At 41.2% G+C, this 20217-nt stretch overlaps 1 protein-coding gene across 1 annotated transcript in view; it reads left to right on the top strand.

Moving 5' to 3' along the window:
• The window catches only part of frem2b (FRAS1 related extracellular matrix 2b), a 145528-nt gene extending 125311 nt beyond the window's left edge, over window positions 1-20217 (top strand). The window contains exons 17-24 of the mRNA XM_072691507.1: window positions 3903-4095; window positions 5393-5497; window positions 7336-7463; window positions 9097-9231; window positions 11569-11695; window positions 13771-13958; window positions 14237-14383; window positions 15497-20217. Coding sequence (XP_072547608.1) covers window positions 3903-4095; window positions 5393-5497; window positions 7336-7463; window positions 9097-9231; window positions 11569-11695; window positions 13771-13958; window positions 14237-14383; window positions 15497-15985 — 1512 coding nt within the window. The 3' untranslated portion in view covers window positions 15986-20217. The remainder of the gene's footprint in view (window positions 1-3902; window positions 4096-5392; window positions 5498-7335; window positions 7464-9096; window positions 9232-11568; window positions 11696-13770; window positions 13959-14236; window positions 14384-15496) is intronic.

The raw sequence follows: 20217 nt of genomic DNA, 5'->3' as shown, positions 1-20217 counted from the left end.
TAACACCCCTTCAAAAATCTACCACCCAGCACACACAACCCACTCACCCAGTATAACCAATAAAGCTGAAACACTGCCAGTCTGTTATACCTTTGCTTTACTGCTGACATTTACTGGTGATGACTCCGGCTGCTTTGTGGACACCCAGCCCGTTCCGTGAGGCCCACTGTTTGCTTTCCTTCAGCAGTGAGTGTAAAATCACACCGGGATCCTAAAGGGACTTCTCTTCGGGTCGCTTTTTTTTTCTTCAGTTTTTGCCCTCTTTTGTTTTATAGCTGTGTGGTGGACAGGGGCACCCCTTAAACCGCTCTCCACGCTGGCTACACACATGCCTCCGTCAGCCGCTCATTCACGCTCACCATGGAAACCGCTTCTAACAGTTCTCTCTGCAGTTAATTAAAGGAGACAAGTGTCATAAAGGGATGGCTGAGTGCAAAGGCCAGGTTCTCTGAGCACGGACCTCATGCCTGTAGCCGCCCCTGTTAGCGTGCCTTAGTGAAGTCATTCCCATTTAAAATCACACTCCACACTGGACCTTTAGGCTGCTCGACTCTTTCTGGCGATTGGACGGTACTGGAGAGTTAGCCTAGACAGAGTGGAGCTCATAATCATCACAGTCAAGGAAAAGGTCTCGTCAGATATGGTTTCATATGCATAGTTTTAGAAGATAATGAAGAATCTGGGCTGTATCAAGCCGAGTGTTGAGCCTAGCATCTGCCACATTTTGCAGACTGTTAATGAGCGATTCTTCAATTTCTGGCTTTTTTTTTACCAACTTTTTTGCAGTAAAAATTGCAGTAATTTTGTTTTATTTATGTCAAGACATTTTTACCTGCTTTAAAATAGAGACGTAATGATGGCCAAGACTTAGCTTATATAGAATTGAAATATTTGTTATGTATTTGCCCTGTGGCACAGTGCAGAAATCCAGGTCGTTGCAAAGGGTGCACTTACTGTTTCACACTTTACCTTTTTTCTGTATTCTCCAGAGCTCTCTACTGATGTCTAACGGCCACCCTGATTGATATTTAACAGTTAAAAAGATACTAAAGGCCTGTCATTACGCACCAGTTTTGTGTTAGTAATGGCTTGTTGCAATAATGACCCACCAGACTGACCGCCTGGCTTCCCTGCCACCTATGTCAGACCAGCTGCCCACCCTCCTGCCACTGTTATCTGCCTGCCGACTATGTTAAAGTTTACATGGACTCTGCCACTGTTAATTATCATTACTCTCGTTACTCTTAGCATCACTACTATTATTATATTAGTTATGTTGTATAGGATTAGAGCAGCACACCTGAGCAGTAGAACAGTCTTATGTGGTTGATGTGACAGAACAGATAAAACCACTAGCTGCCAGTGAGCTATTACACCATGTGGGAGACCAGGGTTCGATTTCCAGTCTGGGTGACCATATGCTGTGCTACACCAATAAGAGTCCCTGGGCAAGACTCCTAACACTACATTGACTCGCCTGTGTAATACAAGTCACCTTGTAAGTCGCTGTGGATAAGAGCGTCAGCTAAATGCTGTAAATGTAAATGGTTCAGGGACTTTGAAATATATAGTTCTGACCAGAGGAGGTTTCCTTGCCACTGTGGTCTTTGGCTTTCTCACTGGGGGGGCTTTTTATGTTGTTGTAAAAAGTTCTACACAAATAAATTTTATTTAATTTTTAGATTTGATTTTCACTTTTTCAAGGAAAAAGACCTCAGGACATAGATTTCATAACGCTACTCAGCAGCTCGGATAAGATGCACTTTAAACAAATTTTAATAACGTAGACATTTCGGTGTATTTTACTAAAATATTGCTGTAATGGTAAAAGCAGTAATGATTGCACTTAATCAATCTCATCCATGATCATCATTAAAGTAATACATGACTGCATTACTCACTTTTCCAGTCCCTCTTCTTTCATGGCTGACATGTCTGTCAGTCTTTGTTTCCATGGTTACGACATAAGTGGAGTTATGTCATCAATTTCATTCTGGGAGGTGGTCCACGTCCCGAACTCCTCCCGCTTAGCCTCACTCTATCACCACATCAAACAGCTTCGCACCCTCCGCCTCCCCGTCTTCTCCTCTTTTTCACCTTTTCTCATCTCTCATCTCTCAGGGGGCTTCAGCTTCACGCATTCCCCTAGAAGCAGCACCGAACTCCGGCCCAAAAGCCCTCGGAGTTCACCTCCCTGTTTCAGCCTTTAAAGGCGTGGGACGTACTGTCAGAACAAGTGTTACATTTAACACAAGAAAAATCTTTAAAGATGCTGTTGTGGTAATGTGTGTAGTATCAGGGACTCTTATATACTGGTCAAAAATATGCAAATGTCAGATGGGTGTGAACCCAAGTAGTACATCACACAGTGTTTTGTAAATGACAAAAACACACATAGTAATTTTTAGTAATTTCATCACTCTTTAGCTTTTTTGAGCAAGTGTGATATTAATATTGGCATTGTTTTGATGATTTTGTGTATTTTTGGTGATGCAGTAAATAATACAAGCTGTTTAATCTGTTTTAAAGTATTTCTAACAATAATTCATAACATCTGAACATTACAGCCCCCCTAATTAAAAAGGAAACATGGGATGCAAGTTCAGGTAATAGGATTAAAATGGACTAATCCTTCCAAGTCAAATTCAGTCCTTCAGTCCTACATGATATACTCAACTCAGTGCATTTAACTGAGGACTAGAAGACAGCTGTACATGTGTTATGTGTGGGGGTCCGAAACAGGACCAATACGGAATGAATAGTTTGACCAATAGGCCATCTAGTGGTGGAGAACTTAATTTACACATGTGCTCAACAGTTCTAACTCTAACTTTGTAGAAGATTCTTAAAATTAATTAACTTAATTATTTATTTTTATTTATGTTCCTTTTAGAACCCATTTATTTATGAAGGATTTAGCAGTAATATAGTCACTATATATAAATAAATATATATATATATATATATATATATATATATATATATATATATATATATATATATATGGTGAAGGGCCTTGCTTAAGGGCCCAACTGTGGTAGCTTGCCCAGTCCAGGTATCGACCCTACAACCCTATCATTAATATCCGGAGCTCTAACTGCTAAGCCACCACTGCCCCCATATATATATATATATATATATATATATATATATATATATATATATATATATATATATATATATATATTGCTGGATGTACTCTGAGCATAGATAGGCCTTGACTATGCTTCCAGGTCACATTTTACCTACAGGATTACGCTCTAGAGTAAGTCTCCAAATGTCACAAACAACTAGCATATATACAGTATTGTGCAAAAGTCTCCAATTGTTTGCAAACAGTAAATTATTAAATTATGAAATTAATAATTTAATTAAAGCATAGTGGTCTCTTTGGCTTTCTTTGCCTTTCCAAAACACACTTAGGTTCAGTCTCTGGTCGTGGCAGGAACAACTGCTGTGCTAATAAGCATCCTTAAGCAAGACTTCTAACATCGCATTAATCTACCTCCATATTTTCATTATTGCAGTTTTCTACATTAACCTGACTTGGGATAAAATCCTTCCACTTTGACTTCCATTGAAAGTTACATTCTTTTTGGAGAGAATGCCAATTGGAGTGTCAAAAGTATTGGGACACAATCATTCCAGAGAACACAGTTCCTCCACTGCTCCACAGCTCAGTGCTGGGGGGCTGTAGTATACCCCTCTAGCCCACGCTTGGAATTAGGCAGCATGGTGCCTATAGGTACATGTTTATCTGCTTAAGAGAGTCCTGTATGTGTATGTGTGTGTCAGCAATGGGTGTAACTTAAAGTATCCATAAACATTTGGACATGTAGTGAATTAGTTGTATTGTTAATGCAGTTGTTAATGCATATGTGGTCTCCTCTGTCTTTCTGCAGGTGCTGAACCTTGTGCAGTCCTACGTGACCCTGCGTGTGCCCCTTCACGTGTCCTATGTGTTCCACTCTCCTGTGGGTGCGGGCGGCTGGCAGCACTTTGACCTGCAGTCTGAGCTCAGGCTCACTTTTGTGTACGACACCGCCATCTTGTGGAGGGACGGCATCGGCAGCCCACCAGAGGCAGAGTTACAAGGCAAGATTGCATTGATACTGATATTGATTACTGATACTGATTATTGATTATCTTGTTGATAGTGATATTGATTGCTGATACTGATTATTGATTATCTTGTTGTTTTTTTAAATATTGAAACATTTTCAGTAGAGCTTATTTAATCTTGGGTCCAATGTATACGGGTCCATATATTTCTCAATCTTATAAATCAGCAATTTTAGGGATTAGCAAGTCACTGTTCTTTCTAATCTAGACAAGGCAACCATCTTCACCATTAGTGCTGGACACAGATTTGGCCTCCGCCTTTAACCCATCCATGCAATGAACACACACACACACACACACATACACACCAGTGATCAAACACACACAGTGACAGTGAGCACACATGCCCACATTGGTGCAGCACTCGGGGAGCAGAGAGGGTAAAGGGCCTTGCTCAAGGGCCCAACAGTGGCAGCTTGCCGAGTCTGGGTATCGAACCCACAACCCTGTCATCAATAGCCCGGTGCAGAGCCACAACTGCGACAGGATTTGTAGTGTTTAGTGCTCATTCAGAGTATGTTATCTTTCTGTGTGCTTAGAATAAAGGTCTGTGCCCGTTTCCGGACTACATACCTGCAGTAATGAACCCGGCATATTTAAAGGAGAAGTGAAAAATCATATTTTGCTTATTACAAAATTTGCTTATTTAATTTTGAATGGGAAATGCTAAGCTGAACTTGGACTGTCACTAATATTTTATTAAAATTAAAATGTATGTTATGGCTTACCTTATTTTTATAAAAAAAAACAATAAATTATCATAAACAGTGAGACAGACAATTTGATTAACCACTTTTACCTCACTGAGCTTTTGCAGTCCATTTTAAAGTGGAATGGTAGGGTGAATTGCCCTAATATTGGACACCTATGCTTTATTAAGTGCAGATCTTACTCAAATGAATAAACTTCAATAGAACTGAGAGTTACCACCAGCTGTGATGACTTGTGATCAAAGTCTGAAATGTCCAGACTTAGATTTGAGTGGAGTTCCCTTCAAGCAGGAAGCACCCCAATGTAAAAAATTGCAAAAATTAATTTGGGCTTGTATTTACAGAGATGAGATTGGTGCCAGTTTAAGTCCAGTGTTAGTTAGCAGCATTAGCCTAGCATCTCCTTTTGTAATCTAAGAAGAACTGAACATGGTTTCTTTGATTTGTGTGGCTTCATTTCAGGTAAATGTAAATTTACTTTTAAAAGTATCTGGCTGGTGTTTGCAGATGGAGGTCTGTCGCCATTATGCTCATGTTGTTGTGGTCATAATTGTTTTCAGGGGCTCTGTATCCCACAAGCATGCGCATTAACGAACAAGGCCGCTTGGTGGTCAACTTCCGCACCGAAGCCCGCTTCAGGGGACTGTTTGTGACTTCCCATCCTGGTGAGTATAACATCTGCAGAGTCCGATGTTTAGGACCACACTGAGCTGAGTGTAAAGTACAGTGAATTAGCAGGTAGTATTTAAGGGGGTGAGTCGTTCTCAGCACTGCAGTGACACTGACTGACATGGTGGTGTGGTGTGTTAGTAGTGTGTGTTGCTACGGTGCTGGTGGTACAAGTAGTGGATCAGACACAGCAGTGCTGCTGGAGTTCTTAAACACCTCAGCATCACTGCTGGACTGAGAACAGTCCGCCAACCAGGAATATCCAGCCAACAGCAGCAACCTGTGGGCACCAGCGTCCTACGAGCACTGATGAAGGGGGATTAGAGGATGACCAACACAAGCTGCGCAGCAGCAGATAAAGCGCTTCTGTCTCTGGCTTTACATCTACAAGGTGGACCAACTAGATAGGACAGTGTGGACAGTGAGTGGACACAGTGTTTAAACACTCCAGCAGCACTGCTGTGTCTGATCCACTCGTATCATCTGCGCAACACACACTACTAACACACTCCCCACCATTCCAGTGTCACTGCAGTGCTGAGAATGACCCACCACCCGAAAAATAGCTGCTCTGCGGTGGTCAGTCAAGTCAAGTAAAATTTATTTGTATAGCACTTTTTACAACTGTTGTCGTCACAAAGTGAGCAGCCAACGGCGACAGTGGCAATAAAAAAACTGGACGAAAAAACCTTGGGAGGAACCCCGACCCATCCTCTTCTGATCAGAATATAAATTATTGATAAAAGTTACCAAACCATCTAAACTGTTGAACTGCTCTGATCATAATCATAATATAATAATCATGGTGTAGTAGAACTTAATATAGTCATGGCAGTGATGGTCAGAGTTAAAAATAATGATAGTTAATAGTGGTGATATTAATAGTGGCAGATAATGTAGGTTTTAACATGGTCATTAAACAGGTAGCAGTGGTAGGAGGGTGTGCCGCAGGTCTGGTATGGGTGGTGGTGGGTGGGGGGCCTGATGGTCGGCAGGTAGAGGGGACCTCAGCGGGCAATCTTCCAGCCCGCAGAGCAGTTGAGTAGTATCAGAGTGTCTCTGACGACGCTGGCAGGTCTGAATATAACAGTCTAATTAAAAGGAGAGAGCCAGAAGGTAACACAGACACGGGAGCGACCTGAAACGCTAGCGTCCATCTGCTCCACCGTACACAAACGGTCCTGTGGGGTCCTGAGCAGTGAAGAACAGGGTGAAAGAAGGCTAACGTATGCAGAGAAACAGATGGATACAGCCTGGAATTATAAACCTATAGAGTGCTCCTTTGTATATATATATATATTGCTAATGTATATTTTCTTGTCTTTATGAATAATTTCCTTACATTTTTATCTGTGTATTTGTCTTATATCTATACATGTATTTTTTTTTGCCTTTTATCTTCTTGTCATGTGACCAGACAGTAACATAAGCATTTCACCGCTAGTGTGTATGGCTATAAATAAACTGTGGGGGATTTGATTTGGTAGGGTTATCGATTGCTGTAGGCTCGTAATTTTGCTACGTTGGAAGTTCTTTACTTTCCGAAATAAGGACTCCTACAGATTTACAAATAAATGTCTCTAGTAAAGGGTATTGATCTAATTCAGCTACTGTTCAACAGCAGTGTTGTTTTTAATGACTGGGGTCTCTCTTCTCACTGAGAGAACAGAGAAACACATTGAAGCTATTGTCCACAGGAACTGAACGTATACTACAGAGGCAGCAGATAGAGATTCGGTTGAAAAACTCTTGAGCTGACTCCCTTAAGCTGTTCATTGTTCCTGCCCTTTGTTCAGCCAACTGCTAACAGACCTGACCACACTTGCCTCTCCAGCCTCACCTTTGACCTCCATGATAATGTGCGCGGACCACCCTGGACTGACCTTTAACATCACCCTGGTGAGGAGTGAGCCCACCTACAACCAGCCCATGCAGCAGTGGACCTTCGTCTCTGACTTTGCTGTGAGTAATCACCTTTATCTTCTGCGTTCACATGCTGATGTGGGAGTATGAGTGAAGGATGAGCTGGCAATTATTAACAACATTATTACTAATGAGAGAGAGCTGGATGAGTCACTTCATCTAATTATGTATTAATGTCATGCAGAGGCTTGATGTGAAACCAGTATAAAATCAGTATAAAATTAGTTTTAATAAGCCTTATTTCAATTGGTCCATCCACTTCATCAACTTAATTACACAGCATTCTTACAGAATTAGTGTACAGAGCAGCTACAGGGTTCAAACCATGGAGAAAACTTCATCATCATTTTATTAGCAGTTTGTTAACTGGTTTTGGTAGCCAAACAAATCATTGTCATAATTCCGATCAAATATTATGATGCTGTTGTTCCTTCCCATACCATAAAAACAGCCATAACCTGCCGAAACATCGACTCCGACTCCACAGTTAGTTGAGAAATTACAGATTAGAGCTGGGCAATATGACATTATTTTATCGTATATGATAAATATTGTTATCGTAATAACAATATGCTTTACTAAGCCTATCGAGGAGACTGTTAGTGCTTAATAAATACTGATCAGCTGCAGATTTCTTTACAAACGGTGTAATTAGGGTGGATTAATTAGATTAAGTTCAGCAGGTGTTGAATAAAAATTTCAAAAACTTCAGTACGGGAGAGGATCTGGATAGTAGTTTATAAGAATCTGTGGCTACTGATGTTTTTAGTCTGTGATTTTTGATAAATGTTGTGAAAAAAATTGCTAAAGAAGTCTTTAAATATTGTGATATAGTATTTTCACCATATCACCCAGCCCTACACCTTGAGGTTCCTCAAACTCTTACCTAAGACATAAGAAGTGTGGCAGTGGCTTGCTTTACATGTCGGGGGGTGTGCTAGTCTTCACCCTCCTAGTGATAAGGGGAGCAACAGGGATTGGGTACTTGACCTTCCAAAATGAGGAGAAAAATGGCTGAAATGTGAAATAAATTATTAAAAAATGGATTTTTAGTAACAGTTATATAAAGAGACGTTCTGGGCTGATTTATTTATTTTATATATGTTTTATAGTGTGTTTAATATCTTAAAATCTAGTCTGACTCCCCTCCCTGACCAATCAGCTCGCAGCCCTTTCATTGTCTCATTCAATGCATTATGGGTGTACACAGTGGCACACTACTGTCAACTACTGATGTGTTTTATAGAGAGATAAATGTGCTATGATTTGTTTTAAATATTTAAACAATTCTAACTTGTGCCACAGTAGCCTTTCTGTTGGTTCAGACAAGACAGGATCCAATTTTCCTTTGTTGCCCTCACAAATCAATGACCGTTGGGCACCCAACAACCTGTCAGCACTTCAAAGTTCACTCACTCCTTAAACCACTCAGTCATCTGGCCATGATAATTTGGCCCCTGTCAGAGTTCTCAGATCTGCACGCCTGACCATTTCTTCTGAATCGACTGTTCGACTTACCATCTTACAGATCTTGACCTGCATCATTGTTTCAGGATAAACAACATTATTCAGTATACCTGTGAGAGGTCATAATGTTTTGGCTCATCGGTTCAGTTATAGTATTTCAGTGCTGTCCTCTCTGATGTCTGCCTTTTGAACTATTCTCCTGCAGGTGAGGGATTACTCTGGAACGTACACAGTGAAGCTGGTGCCGTGCACGGCTCCTCCTAGTGTGGAGTACACTCTGCCTCCAGTGTGTAATCCTAGAGAGCCTGTGACCTTTGAGCTTGACATACGCTTCCAACAGGTCTGTACATAAACGAAGACAAACACACCACTGATGTTAAAGTGCTTATTTTTGGTTCACAGTTTTAAACTACATATATGTGTAGTATTGTTGCTTATTGTTTATTATCATTTATTTGTTTTATTATTACATTTTTCAGTTTTCTGCACATAGGCTAGAGACATACTTGCAGTTTTAACTGGAGGCTTCCACTAGGGGGCAGACTAGAGAACACTGAACATTCAGATTTACGTATTGTAAAAATTACGACTTGAGGAGATTAGCCTTCAGACAGTTTTTATTTACAGTGCAGATGCAGGTAACTGCGGATTCGGTGACACAACCTCTGCACTGCCCCTATCGTTTTTGTGTGGTACTGCACCTTGCGTACACGTAGCGGTAATTTCTGAGGACGTGCACAACCCATGGCAGAATACCAATTTAATTTAAAAGTGTGTTCCAATAGATACAAGATATTAGCAAATGTGTCCAGCATTAAGATTATATTCTTCAGATTCTGCAGACATGAAATAAACACTAGACTTAACAGTCTGGGCAGTTTCAGTCTGGGATATTTAGGCGAGCCATCCATCGCGCACCGCCTGCTTAGCGTGTCTTTGCTATCCTAACAACGGCAAAAATACACCTCGAAACACGCAAAAGTAATTCACTAAGTCTCTTAATTAATCAACGGTGTGTTTTGGGAGTTACGTGCAGTAATTAACCAATCAGCGTTGGCCGCTCGCCGTTCCCTTTAAGAGCCAGGTGCGGCCTGACTTTGGCGGATTGCTATTTCAGTGGCGCATGAGGGAAGGCTTGCTGAAGCGGTGGAGCGCCTCGCCTGTGTGCGTAACAAGTGGGGGTGTACGAGCATTGAGCTGCACGCGTCTGTGTTGACAATTCACTGCCAAGATAGTAACGATCGTCTGACTGTTGACAAACGTCTGTCTAGGTTGTTTTCAGTCAGTGGAGCTCCTCCTGTGTTTTCCGTCGCCAAGATACACAGCAATACTCCAGAAACTGACCTGAACACCCCTCATTTCGAGACCACCGCGCCCATCAGCGTAGATATATTTACAAGCAGCGTTGCTCTTTAAACGACGCAGGCGGAGGGAGTGAACATAGACTGTTGGCGGGTGTAAGATAGGGCCCTTTATGTCTAATGCTTAGGTCAGACATGTTGACTTTGAGCTTAAATATGAAGGTAGCAAAATGCACCCCTTTTATTTTACACTAACAGAATGGGTTAGTGCCCTATTTCATTTGTTTTTGGTTGTTTATATAAAATATGTGTTTTTTGTGTCTTTATTAGTTTGTATTCTTTGATATATCCCTTTGTACTTTAGCTTGTTTCTACTGTTCCTACTGCTAGTAGAAACAGTAAATCCAGGGGACCATACTTTAGGGGGTGTAGCCACATTGACTCACGACTGCTAGACAGCTTAATGACCTGGAACACTGCAAACCTGCCTATCTAAATAAAGGGAACTTAAATCCCAGGTCAGGAATTTCTTCATCTGAAGTGGGTTCAGAGGGAGTTTCAGTGCTGTAATGAGAGAGGCTTTCTGCTCCAGCACTCCAGCAGGCAGTGGTGGCTCAGCGGTTACAGCGCCGGGATATCGATAACAGGGTTGTGGGTTTGATTCCCGGACTCAGCAAGCTGCCACTGTTGGGCCCTTGAGCAAGGCCCTTTACCCTCTCTGCTCCCTGGGCGCTGGAGTTGGCTGCCCACCGCTCTGTGTGTGTGTGCTACCAGATGGGTTAAATGCGGAGGACACATTTCGCTGTACACTGTACAGTGACAAATACATGCACCTTTCCCTTAAAAGCTGGATCCGTTCTTTTGTCCGTTAGTTTTTGGACAGCCGTAATGGTTCAGGAAGACAATGAATTTGAGAAGATCCCACATTTACACTTAAGGCATTTAGCAGAGGATCTTCCCCAAAGCGTCTCACAGAAGTGCTTCACTGTTCACTCAAAAAATATCCTTAGCTAGTTTGTATCGGCTAGAATCCAAAAGAGCCGTCTTAGCGTAGACACTACTAAATACAGAAGTCAGTGTGGAGACCATAATACTCTACCTACTCTACACTCTGCACACTAAGCTAGGTCTTCAGGCTGGGTTTGAAGACAGCGAGTGTTGGACTTTGCCGTTCGGACACCCAGGGAAAGCTCGTTCCACCACTTCGGTGTAGGACAGAAAAAAGCCTGGACGCTTGTCTTCTGTGGATTTTAAGGGATGGCGGGTCGAGTCGAGTCGAGCCGTACACGAAAATTTGAAGGGCTCTTGGTACTGATCGGCTTTTAACTGTTAGTTTCCTTTCAGCAGTTAAATAATATACATGTCTCTGTCTGTAGGTGAGTGATCCAGTAGCAGCAGAGTTCAGCCTGAACACACAGATGCTGCTGTTATCTAAGAGAACTCTGTGGCTGTCAGATGGCTCTATGGGCTTCGGACAAGAGAGCGACACTGCGTTCTCTGAGGGTAAAGCTCAGTACACCTCATTTTCATTTCTCTCACTGTAGTCCGTGTCTGCTATTAATCACTATGCTATGAATACAGAGGTGTCCCAAACCAGTTATTTTGCCCCGATTCGATTTGGGTACTTACATGCTGAGTATCAGCTGAGACCGATAGAGCCACACAGGTAAGACAAGGTGGTCCAGTGGACTAAGGAGCTGCCACTATGATCCTGGTTCAAATCCCAGCTTATACTGCTTGCCATCAGCAGCCAGAGCCAGAGAGAGCACAATTGGCCTTGGTCTCTCAGGAGTGGGTTGATGACACCCTCCCCACAATGAGCCAGCAGCTTGTTTCACATGTGTCGGAGGAGACATGGGCTAATCTTCACCCTCCTAGTGCTAGAGGGAGTTTACCTGAACAGGGATTGGGTAATTGACCTTCCAAATTTAGTAAAAAATGGATAACATTTAATATAAATTAATTAAAAATTATATATAAAGAGACTTTCTGGGCTGGTTTATTTTTTGACAGCCTGTGTTTAATATCTTAAAATCCAGTCCGACTCCCTGACCAATCAGCCCCCTGCTCTGCAGTCAGATCAGTGAATGTGTGATGGGTGTATAAAGTGGCACACACTGTGGACTGACATCTGTTGTTGTTTGTCGGCTTCTGATGTGTTTTATAGTGAGATGAATGTGCCTTAGTGTTAGTGTTTTTCTGTAGCATGTGTGCAATAGCATTAGCATGTTTCTATAGCATGTGTGCAATAGCATTAGCATTTTTCTATAGTATGTGTGCAATAGCATTAGCATTTTTCTATAGCATGTGTGCAATAGCATTAGCATTTTTCTATAGCATGTGTGCAATAGCATTAGCATTTTTCTATAGCATGTGTGCAATAGCATTAGCATTTTTCTAAAGCATGTGTGCAATAGCATTAGCATTTTTCTATAGTATGTGTGCAATAGCATTAGCATTTTTCTATAGCATGTGTGCAATGGCTTTAGCATTTTTCTGTAGCATGTGTGCAGTAGCATTAGCATTTTTCTATAGCATGTGTGCCTTAGTGTTAGCATTTTTCTGTAGCATATGTGCAGTAGCATTAGCATTTTTCTATAGCATGTGTGCCTTAGTGTTAGCATTTTTCTAAAGCATGTGTGCAGTAGCATTAGCATTTTTCTATAGCATGTGTGCCTTAGTGTTAGCATTTTTCTAAAGCATGTGTGCAATAGTATTAGCATTTTTTCCATAGCAAATGTGTCTCAGTGTTAGCATTTTTCTATAGGATGTGTGCAATAGCATTAGCATTCTTCCGTAGCATGTGTGCCTTAGTGTTAGTGTTTTTCTGTAGCATGTGTGCAGTAGCATTAGCATTTTTCTATAGCATGTGTGCAATGGCATTAGCATTTTTCTATAGGATGTGTGCAATAGCATTAGCATTTTTCTATAGCATGTGTGCAATAGCATTAGCATTTTTCTATAGCATGTGTGCAATAGTATTAGCATTTTTTCCATAGCAAATGTGTCTCAGTGTTAGCATTTTTCTATAGGATGTGTGCAATAGCATTAGCATTCTTCCGTAGCATGTGTGCCTTAGTGTTAGTGTTTTTCTGTAGCATGTGTGCAATAGCATTAGCATTTTTCTATAGGATGTGTGCCTTAGTGTTAGCATTTTCCTAAAGCATGTGTGCAGTAGTATTAGCATTTTTCTACAGAGAGAGTGTGTGTTAGCATTACCTTCCTCTGCTCATTTTTGAATGAGCTCTTCGGTGGTGGTTTAGAACCAAAAAAAGGAGCCCAGTTCTCCCGCTGGTAAAACGGTGACTTACTCTCTCCTAATGTCACCTAGAAGACACCAGAGGGTGCTCTGGACACTGTGGTACAAACAAACAATTGGAACTGGACTGGCCTTCTGATTCATTCAAATATGCCTGAATCCGTCCTAATTCGGTCCACTGAATTATGGGGGAAAAAGAGGAATCTAGTCAGTTCACAAACTGCACACACTTTACAATAAGCTGAACATGACTGGCTGGAACGTACATGGTTGCTTGACTCCAGTAGGGTAATAGGTCTTGTGGTCTTGTTCCGTTCAGGTGATGTGATCTATGGCCGAGTCATGGTGGATCCAGTGCAGAACCTTGGAGACTCGTTCATCTGTAACATCGAGAAAGTGTTCCTGTGTACAGGAACAGATGGATACGTACCAAAGTACAACCCTGAGAACTTTGAATACGGCTGTCTGGCAGATGCTCAGTCCCTGCTCTACAGGTTCAAGATCATAGTATGTATTTGTCTGCTATATTAATATTGCATAATCACACAACACACAAAAACATATCATATAATCAAAATAATCATAATTTAATGAATGGTCCAATAGAAATGGTCCAAAGTCATTTGGAATAAAGTTTTTATATTAAATTCCATTGAAAGTTAAGGAGGCTTTTTCCTTCTCCTGTAAAGTTGCAACATTGAAGATACAGGTTTTTATATCAATAATATGATATTTTAATTATGTTGAGGTTGTCTACTGCCAGTCTAATCTACTTTATTCTTCAGGACAAAGCTCAGCCAGAGACTCAGGCGAGAACATTTGGCAGCATCAGTTTCAGTGCTTTGCTAGCTGTGGATGACCCTCAGGCTTTGGCTCTGGTGAGGCAGCCTGGATCAGATGGTTTTAGGCTGGACTCAACAGCTTTGTTCCAGGTAAAGCTCAGAAAAACACCCTCACTATCTAGAAATGATGTTGTGACCATGTATTGTTTTATCGTTTAATTTTGGTTATCTGCTGATATTATTAGCTGGCTCATATATTTTATTTCTGTATATATACTATACAGCATATAGTACTATATCACTATATGCTATATACAATAATCTCAGTTGCATAAAGTACGTAAGAGGTGCACAATCTTTTTCACAATCTTTTTTACATCGTCGGCTGTGATTTGGTAAAAAGCTGTGACCATCTTCATCTTCTCTTTATCCATAAGAACTAAGCTGTTTTGGTTCTACATCACGATACACTATATGTCCAAATGTTTGTGGACACCCTTTCTAATGAATGCATTCAGCTACTTTAAATTGCACCCATATCTGACACCGATGTGCAAATTCTCACACACACACAGCTTGTCTAGTCCCTGTAAAGAAGTACTGCCAATAGAATAGGACTTTCTGGAGAAGATGAACATGAACCTATTGGTACCATGCTGCCTAATGCCAGATGTGGGCTAGAGGGGTATAAAGCCCCCCAGCATTGAGCTGTGGAGCAGTGGAAGAACTGTGGCATGTCTCTGGAATGATGGATGGTGCTCCATCAAGTACTTTTGGGATGAATTGGGGAGTTGGGAATGATGAGATGGGGTGGTGATCATCATCATCCAACATCCTGACCTCACTAATGTTTTTTTACTGAATACAAAATCAAATCCTCACAGCAATGCTCCTCCAAAATCTACTAGAACGCCTTCCTCCCTGGACAGTTGAGGCAGTTTCTCCAACAAAAGCAGGAGAACTCTTTTTAATACCCTTGATTTTGGAGAAAAAAATACGAATGAGAATCAATGTCCAAATACTTTTGTCCATATATTGTATATTGTATATTTAAATGAGCTCTTTTCTGATTTGCTACTCTTTATCGTGCCTCATTCAAATATAATCCCAGGCTGTACTTATGAATTCAGTGCGAATAGGTGGGAGTGGGCTAGGCTAAACTGTGGAAGGATGAGTGGGCGGAGCTAAACTACTGTAGGCTCCTTCAATAACATACACATTGAGCAGACCTGTGACTTCAAGAACATCTGCTACTCCTTGTAGGTATCTGCTGGTAGAGAGTGGTACATCCACACCATCTACACTGTCCGCTCCAGGGACAATGCTAACCGAGGCATCGGAAAAAGGAGTCTGGAGTACCACCAAGTGACTCACCACAGCTCTGCTCGATCCAGAAGGTCTGCCGGCATACCAGCTCTGACCGAGGACATCGGATCGGAGAACGATCGGGGCACCAACATCTTACACATTGCACTGGACCGCAGCAGCCAGCGGCAGCCAAGGCCCAAGATTAACATCCAAAGCGTAGTCCATCCCACCGAGTCGAAACCCAGTGACTCTGGGGAGGATCACCTCATAACAATCATAGGAATCGTGGTGGGTCTTCTCTTGACTGTCCTCTTACTCATGCTGGTGGTTCTGCTGGCACGGTCCAGGCAGGAGAAGAAGGTCGGTGAGCCACCAAAAGGTTCCAGCAGCACAGAGCCCATGATGCCGCATGGCCTCGCCAGTAATGACAGCTCTGAGGTGTAAGATTTTCACCAAGTGGACGCTCATTAGAACCGTTTTTGTTTTGCAAGTGCCTCTTATTTATGTACTAGACTACAGTTTAGACAAGTAGAAGGTTTGAAAAGGCTAAGAATGGTTAAGGCCTGAGCACAACAACCCAACAGAAGATCTAACATCATGATCTAGAGTTTTCACCCTGTTCTAGAATGTGTTCCCTCTGTTCTGGAGGTTCTAGCTCTTTCCATGTGCACTGCTCTACAGTGTTTCCCCCCATGTCCCCCATTCGTCACTGTTCTAGATTGTCCTCTCTACCTACACTGATCTACAGTGCCCCTGTCCATTCACACTGTTCTAGATTGTCCTCTCTACCTACACTGATCTACAATGCCCTTGCTCTTTCACACTGTTCTAGAATGTTCTTTCCCATTCACAGTGTTCTACAGTGTTCTTTAAAGATTTGTATCTAGAATAGCCTTTCTCATCCATACTGTTCTAGAATGTTCTCCTTCGTCACACTACTCAAATGTTCTTTCAGTTTACAGTTCTCTACAGTGCCCTTGCTCATTCACACTTTTCTGGATTGTTCTCTCTACCTACACTGCTCTACAGTACCCTTGCTCATTACAATGTTCTAGAATGTTCTCCATCATCCACATCCCACACCCTTCTAAATATTCTTGCCAAATCACACTGTTCTAGATTGTTCTCTCTACCTACACTGCTGTACAGTGCCCTTGCTCGTTCACACAGTTCTAGAACGTTCTCCTTCATTACACAAGTAAAGTGTTCTCCCCACCTACATATAAATAGTCCATTCTAGAATGATATTTCCTATCCCCACAATTCACACTGTTCTACAGTGTTCTCCCCATTCACAGTGTTCTAGATTGTTCTCTCCATTCACATTTCACACCCTTCTTCTAGAATATTTGCACTGTTCTACAGTGTTCTTCTCATTCACACTGTTCTAGATTGTTCTTTCTACCTACATTGCTCTATAGTGCCCTTGCTCGTTCACACAGTTCTAGAACGTTCTCCTTCATTACACAAGCAAAGTGTTCTCCCCCACCTACATATAAATAGTCCATTCTAGAATGATATGTCCTATTCCCACAATTCACACTGTTCTACAGTGTTCTCCCCATTCACAGTGTTCTAGACTGTTCTCCCCATCCACATCCCACACCCTTCTAGAATATTTGCACTGTTTTACAGTGTTTTCTTCATTCACACTGTTCTAGATTGTTCTTTCTACCTACACTGCTCTACAGTTCCCTTGCTCGTTCACACGGTTCTAGAATGTTCTCCTTCATTACACTACTAAAGCGTTCTTCCCTACCCACAGTTATATAATCCATTCTAGAATGTTCTTTCCCACACTGTTACACCTGTGTTCTCCAAATTCACAATGTTCTAAGCTGTTCTCCCCATCCACATCCCACACCCTTCTAGAATATTTGCACTCTTCCACAGTGTTCTCCCCATTCACAATGTTCTAGACTGTTCTTTCTACCTACACTGCTCTACAGTTCCCTTTCATGTTCACACGGTTCTAGAATGTTCTTCCCCAACCACATCCCACACCCTTCTCAAATATTTGCACTGTTCTACAGTGTTCTCCCAATTCACAATGTTCTAAGCTGTTCTCCCCATCCACATCCCACACCCTTCTAGAATATTTGCACTGTTCTACAGTGTTCTCCCCATTCACAATGTTCTAGACCGGCACCTGTCAGTATGCGAGTGTTGGTGTTTGTTGGGTTGCTCTGTGTGCTGCGGTCTTATCACTGATCAACGCCTCGTCTTCCAAAAGCAGTGCAGTGCTCGATTCACCTCAGCTGTTACAGTGCTGGTGTTCTAGAGTGATGGTGGGGGTGCACTCTCGCAGCCCTGAGATCATGACCCATGTGCTGTAATGCTTTTGGAAGACCCAGGCCTGGATCTCTCCCTCACAAAACAACGCCCAGATCTGAAGCCCTTCTGCTTCCGTTTCACGATTTTAAGGAAGACTTGAAGTAAGCAGCCAGTTTCTGTCCTATTGAGGCACGTATTGTGTACTACTGCTTTGACCACGTTGTTGATCAGTCATCAGAGACTCGCAGGTACTTTGTTTGAATCCAAAGGTGCTAGAAGCTTCCTACTCAGGCGGGTAGGCGAGTTTCAATGAATGTGAACCATCGTTTACCGATCGTATGACATCACAGCATGAATGATCACATCAGTGACCTCATCTTTCTTTTGAATGTTTTTTGCTTTTGCTTTTTAGGTCGTTTTTGATACGTTTTCACATTTTCCACGACAGAGTTTCAGAGAACAGTTCTTCTCTCAACGTTTGTGTCATTTTTAAAAGAAATGCAATGTTATTCTGTACTGTTTATAGTCTGTCCGCTGTTCTTTTGGTCGTGGTTTTATTTTTATTTTAATTTTTTGCATGGTTCTGATAATTTTTTTTTTTATCATTCGTCATACACTTGCTGTGTAAAAAATGTATTATAATGTAAATTCATATAAAATTTGAAAGAAGTGTTCAAATGGATTTTAACTAATACGAGAAGGTGTCTTTTATACGTGTGCACGCCAGGCCGACCAATTAGATCTATGCCGCGGATTGATGGCAGTGATTGTCGTGGCCTACTATTGGACACATCACGTTGACAAATCAGATTTTATGAGATTGTTGTGTGTTGATCATTAAGACAGCTGGACTGCCTTACCGAGTAGTCCTGTAACATTAATCGTATGTGTTTGAGCGAGTTTTCACGTATTGTTGACTAATGCAGAACACAATGGCCAAATGCTTGTTTCAGCAGTTCACATGAACTCTACACTGGTTCTCCAAAGCTTTGCGTTGCTGTTTTGTACTATATTTAATCACGGACACAGACTTTGTTCAGAGCACACTGGTCTAAATATAGAAGCAGTCCACAGAAAGGGACTGTCAATATATTGAACGATGTGTCAACTGCAGTCAAGTTGCCAGAGTGGGTCAATCAAGATGCTAATGAGGGTTTCTTCAAGCGATGCCAAATAAGAGTCACTTTTGATTCCATAAAGAACCATTTCTGTAAGGGAGATGTGAGTGTGAGAAACATTTCAAATGGTAGATATCCTTTACATCCAGGTTTTTTTTAATCTAATATGCTTTATGTAACCCAAAGTGGTTCGTTTCTGGCATGGCTCAAAGAACCCTGTGCAGCATCTTTGTTTTTTAGTAAGTCATTCCCAGGCATACACTGTTACACATAAAGATGCTGCAAGGGGTTCATTGAGAGATGCCATAGAACCACCTTTTGGTCCCATAAAAGCAAATAATAATTAAATTCTAAAGGAGATGTGAGTGTGAGGAACCTTCAAATTGGTAAATGATGTTTACATCTACTTCAAACGTCTTTACAAACATTTTTTTAGAAAAGTCGTTCTTTAGGGAACTAAAAGTGGTTCTTTTATGGCATTTTTTAGAGACCCTTTACAGACGAGTGTATTAGACGTACGAGAATTCACATGTCTACAAATATTTATTTATTATCATCTCTGTAGTCCGCATTGACTCTGTAGCCACAGTTAATCACGCACATACTCTAGACCGACGCCTTTGTTTTATTTACCCTTTGCTTAAGTTAGGCTCTGCTTACTCACTGCTCATCATAAACAGCGTAAATTAATGATCAAGTGCAGCAAAAATGTTCTTGCTATGCAATTCATGATTGACTTTTGTAGTACACTGCAAGAAAATGATATCTTATCAAGTGTAGTCCTCTTAGATGTAGTCTAAATATCTCATATTTAGCATTTTAAGGTTATTGTAGTAATATTATAACATCAGTTCATTCATTTTTAACTTAATTTAACCTGTTTTTTATTCTATTGGCAGGTCATTTTGCTCGGTTTAGGAATCAAAGCAACACATCATTTAGCTTTTGTCGAGAAATACTGCTTAAAGCAAGCTAAATGATTTGCCATTAGAATAAGACACATTCAGTAGGTTTGATTACTTAAGTATACTTACTATAAGTTATGATATTCGTACTGCAATATCTTAATGATAAATATCAGATATTTAGACAAGATTTAAGACAATTTCACTTGCTATAATGTTTGCATTAAGTGTTGCTTTTTAAGTTTTTTAAAGCTTTTTCAATAATTGTGTCACTCATTGCTGTATACTCTGAGCACTGTTTTTTTATGATCATCTTGAATGCATTTCACTCTTGTGTGAAGCGATTTCTCCTGTCTATGTACATACGAGTTTGCATAGA

This window comes from Salminus brasiliensis, chromosome 11 (assembly GCF_030463535.1).
Source record: "Salminus brasiliensis chromosome 11, fSalBra1.hap2, whole genome shotgun sequence".
Taxonomy (NCBI): domain Eukaryota; kingdom Metazoa; phylum Chordata; class Actinopteri; order Characiformes; family Bryconidae; genus Salminus; species Salminus brasiliensis.
This window is presented reverse-complemented; position numbering and strand designations above follow the sequence as displayed.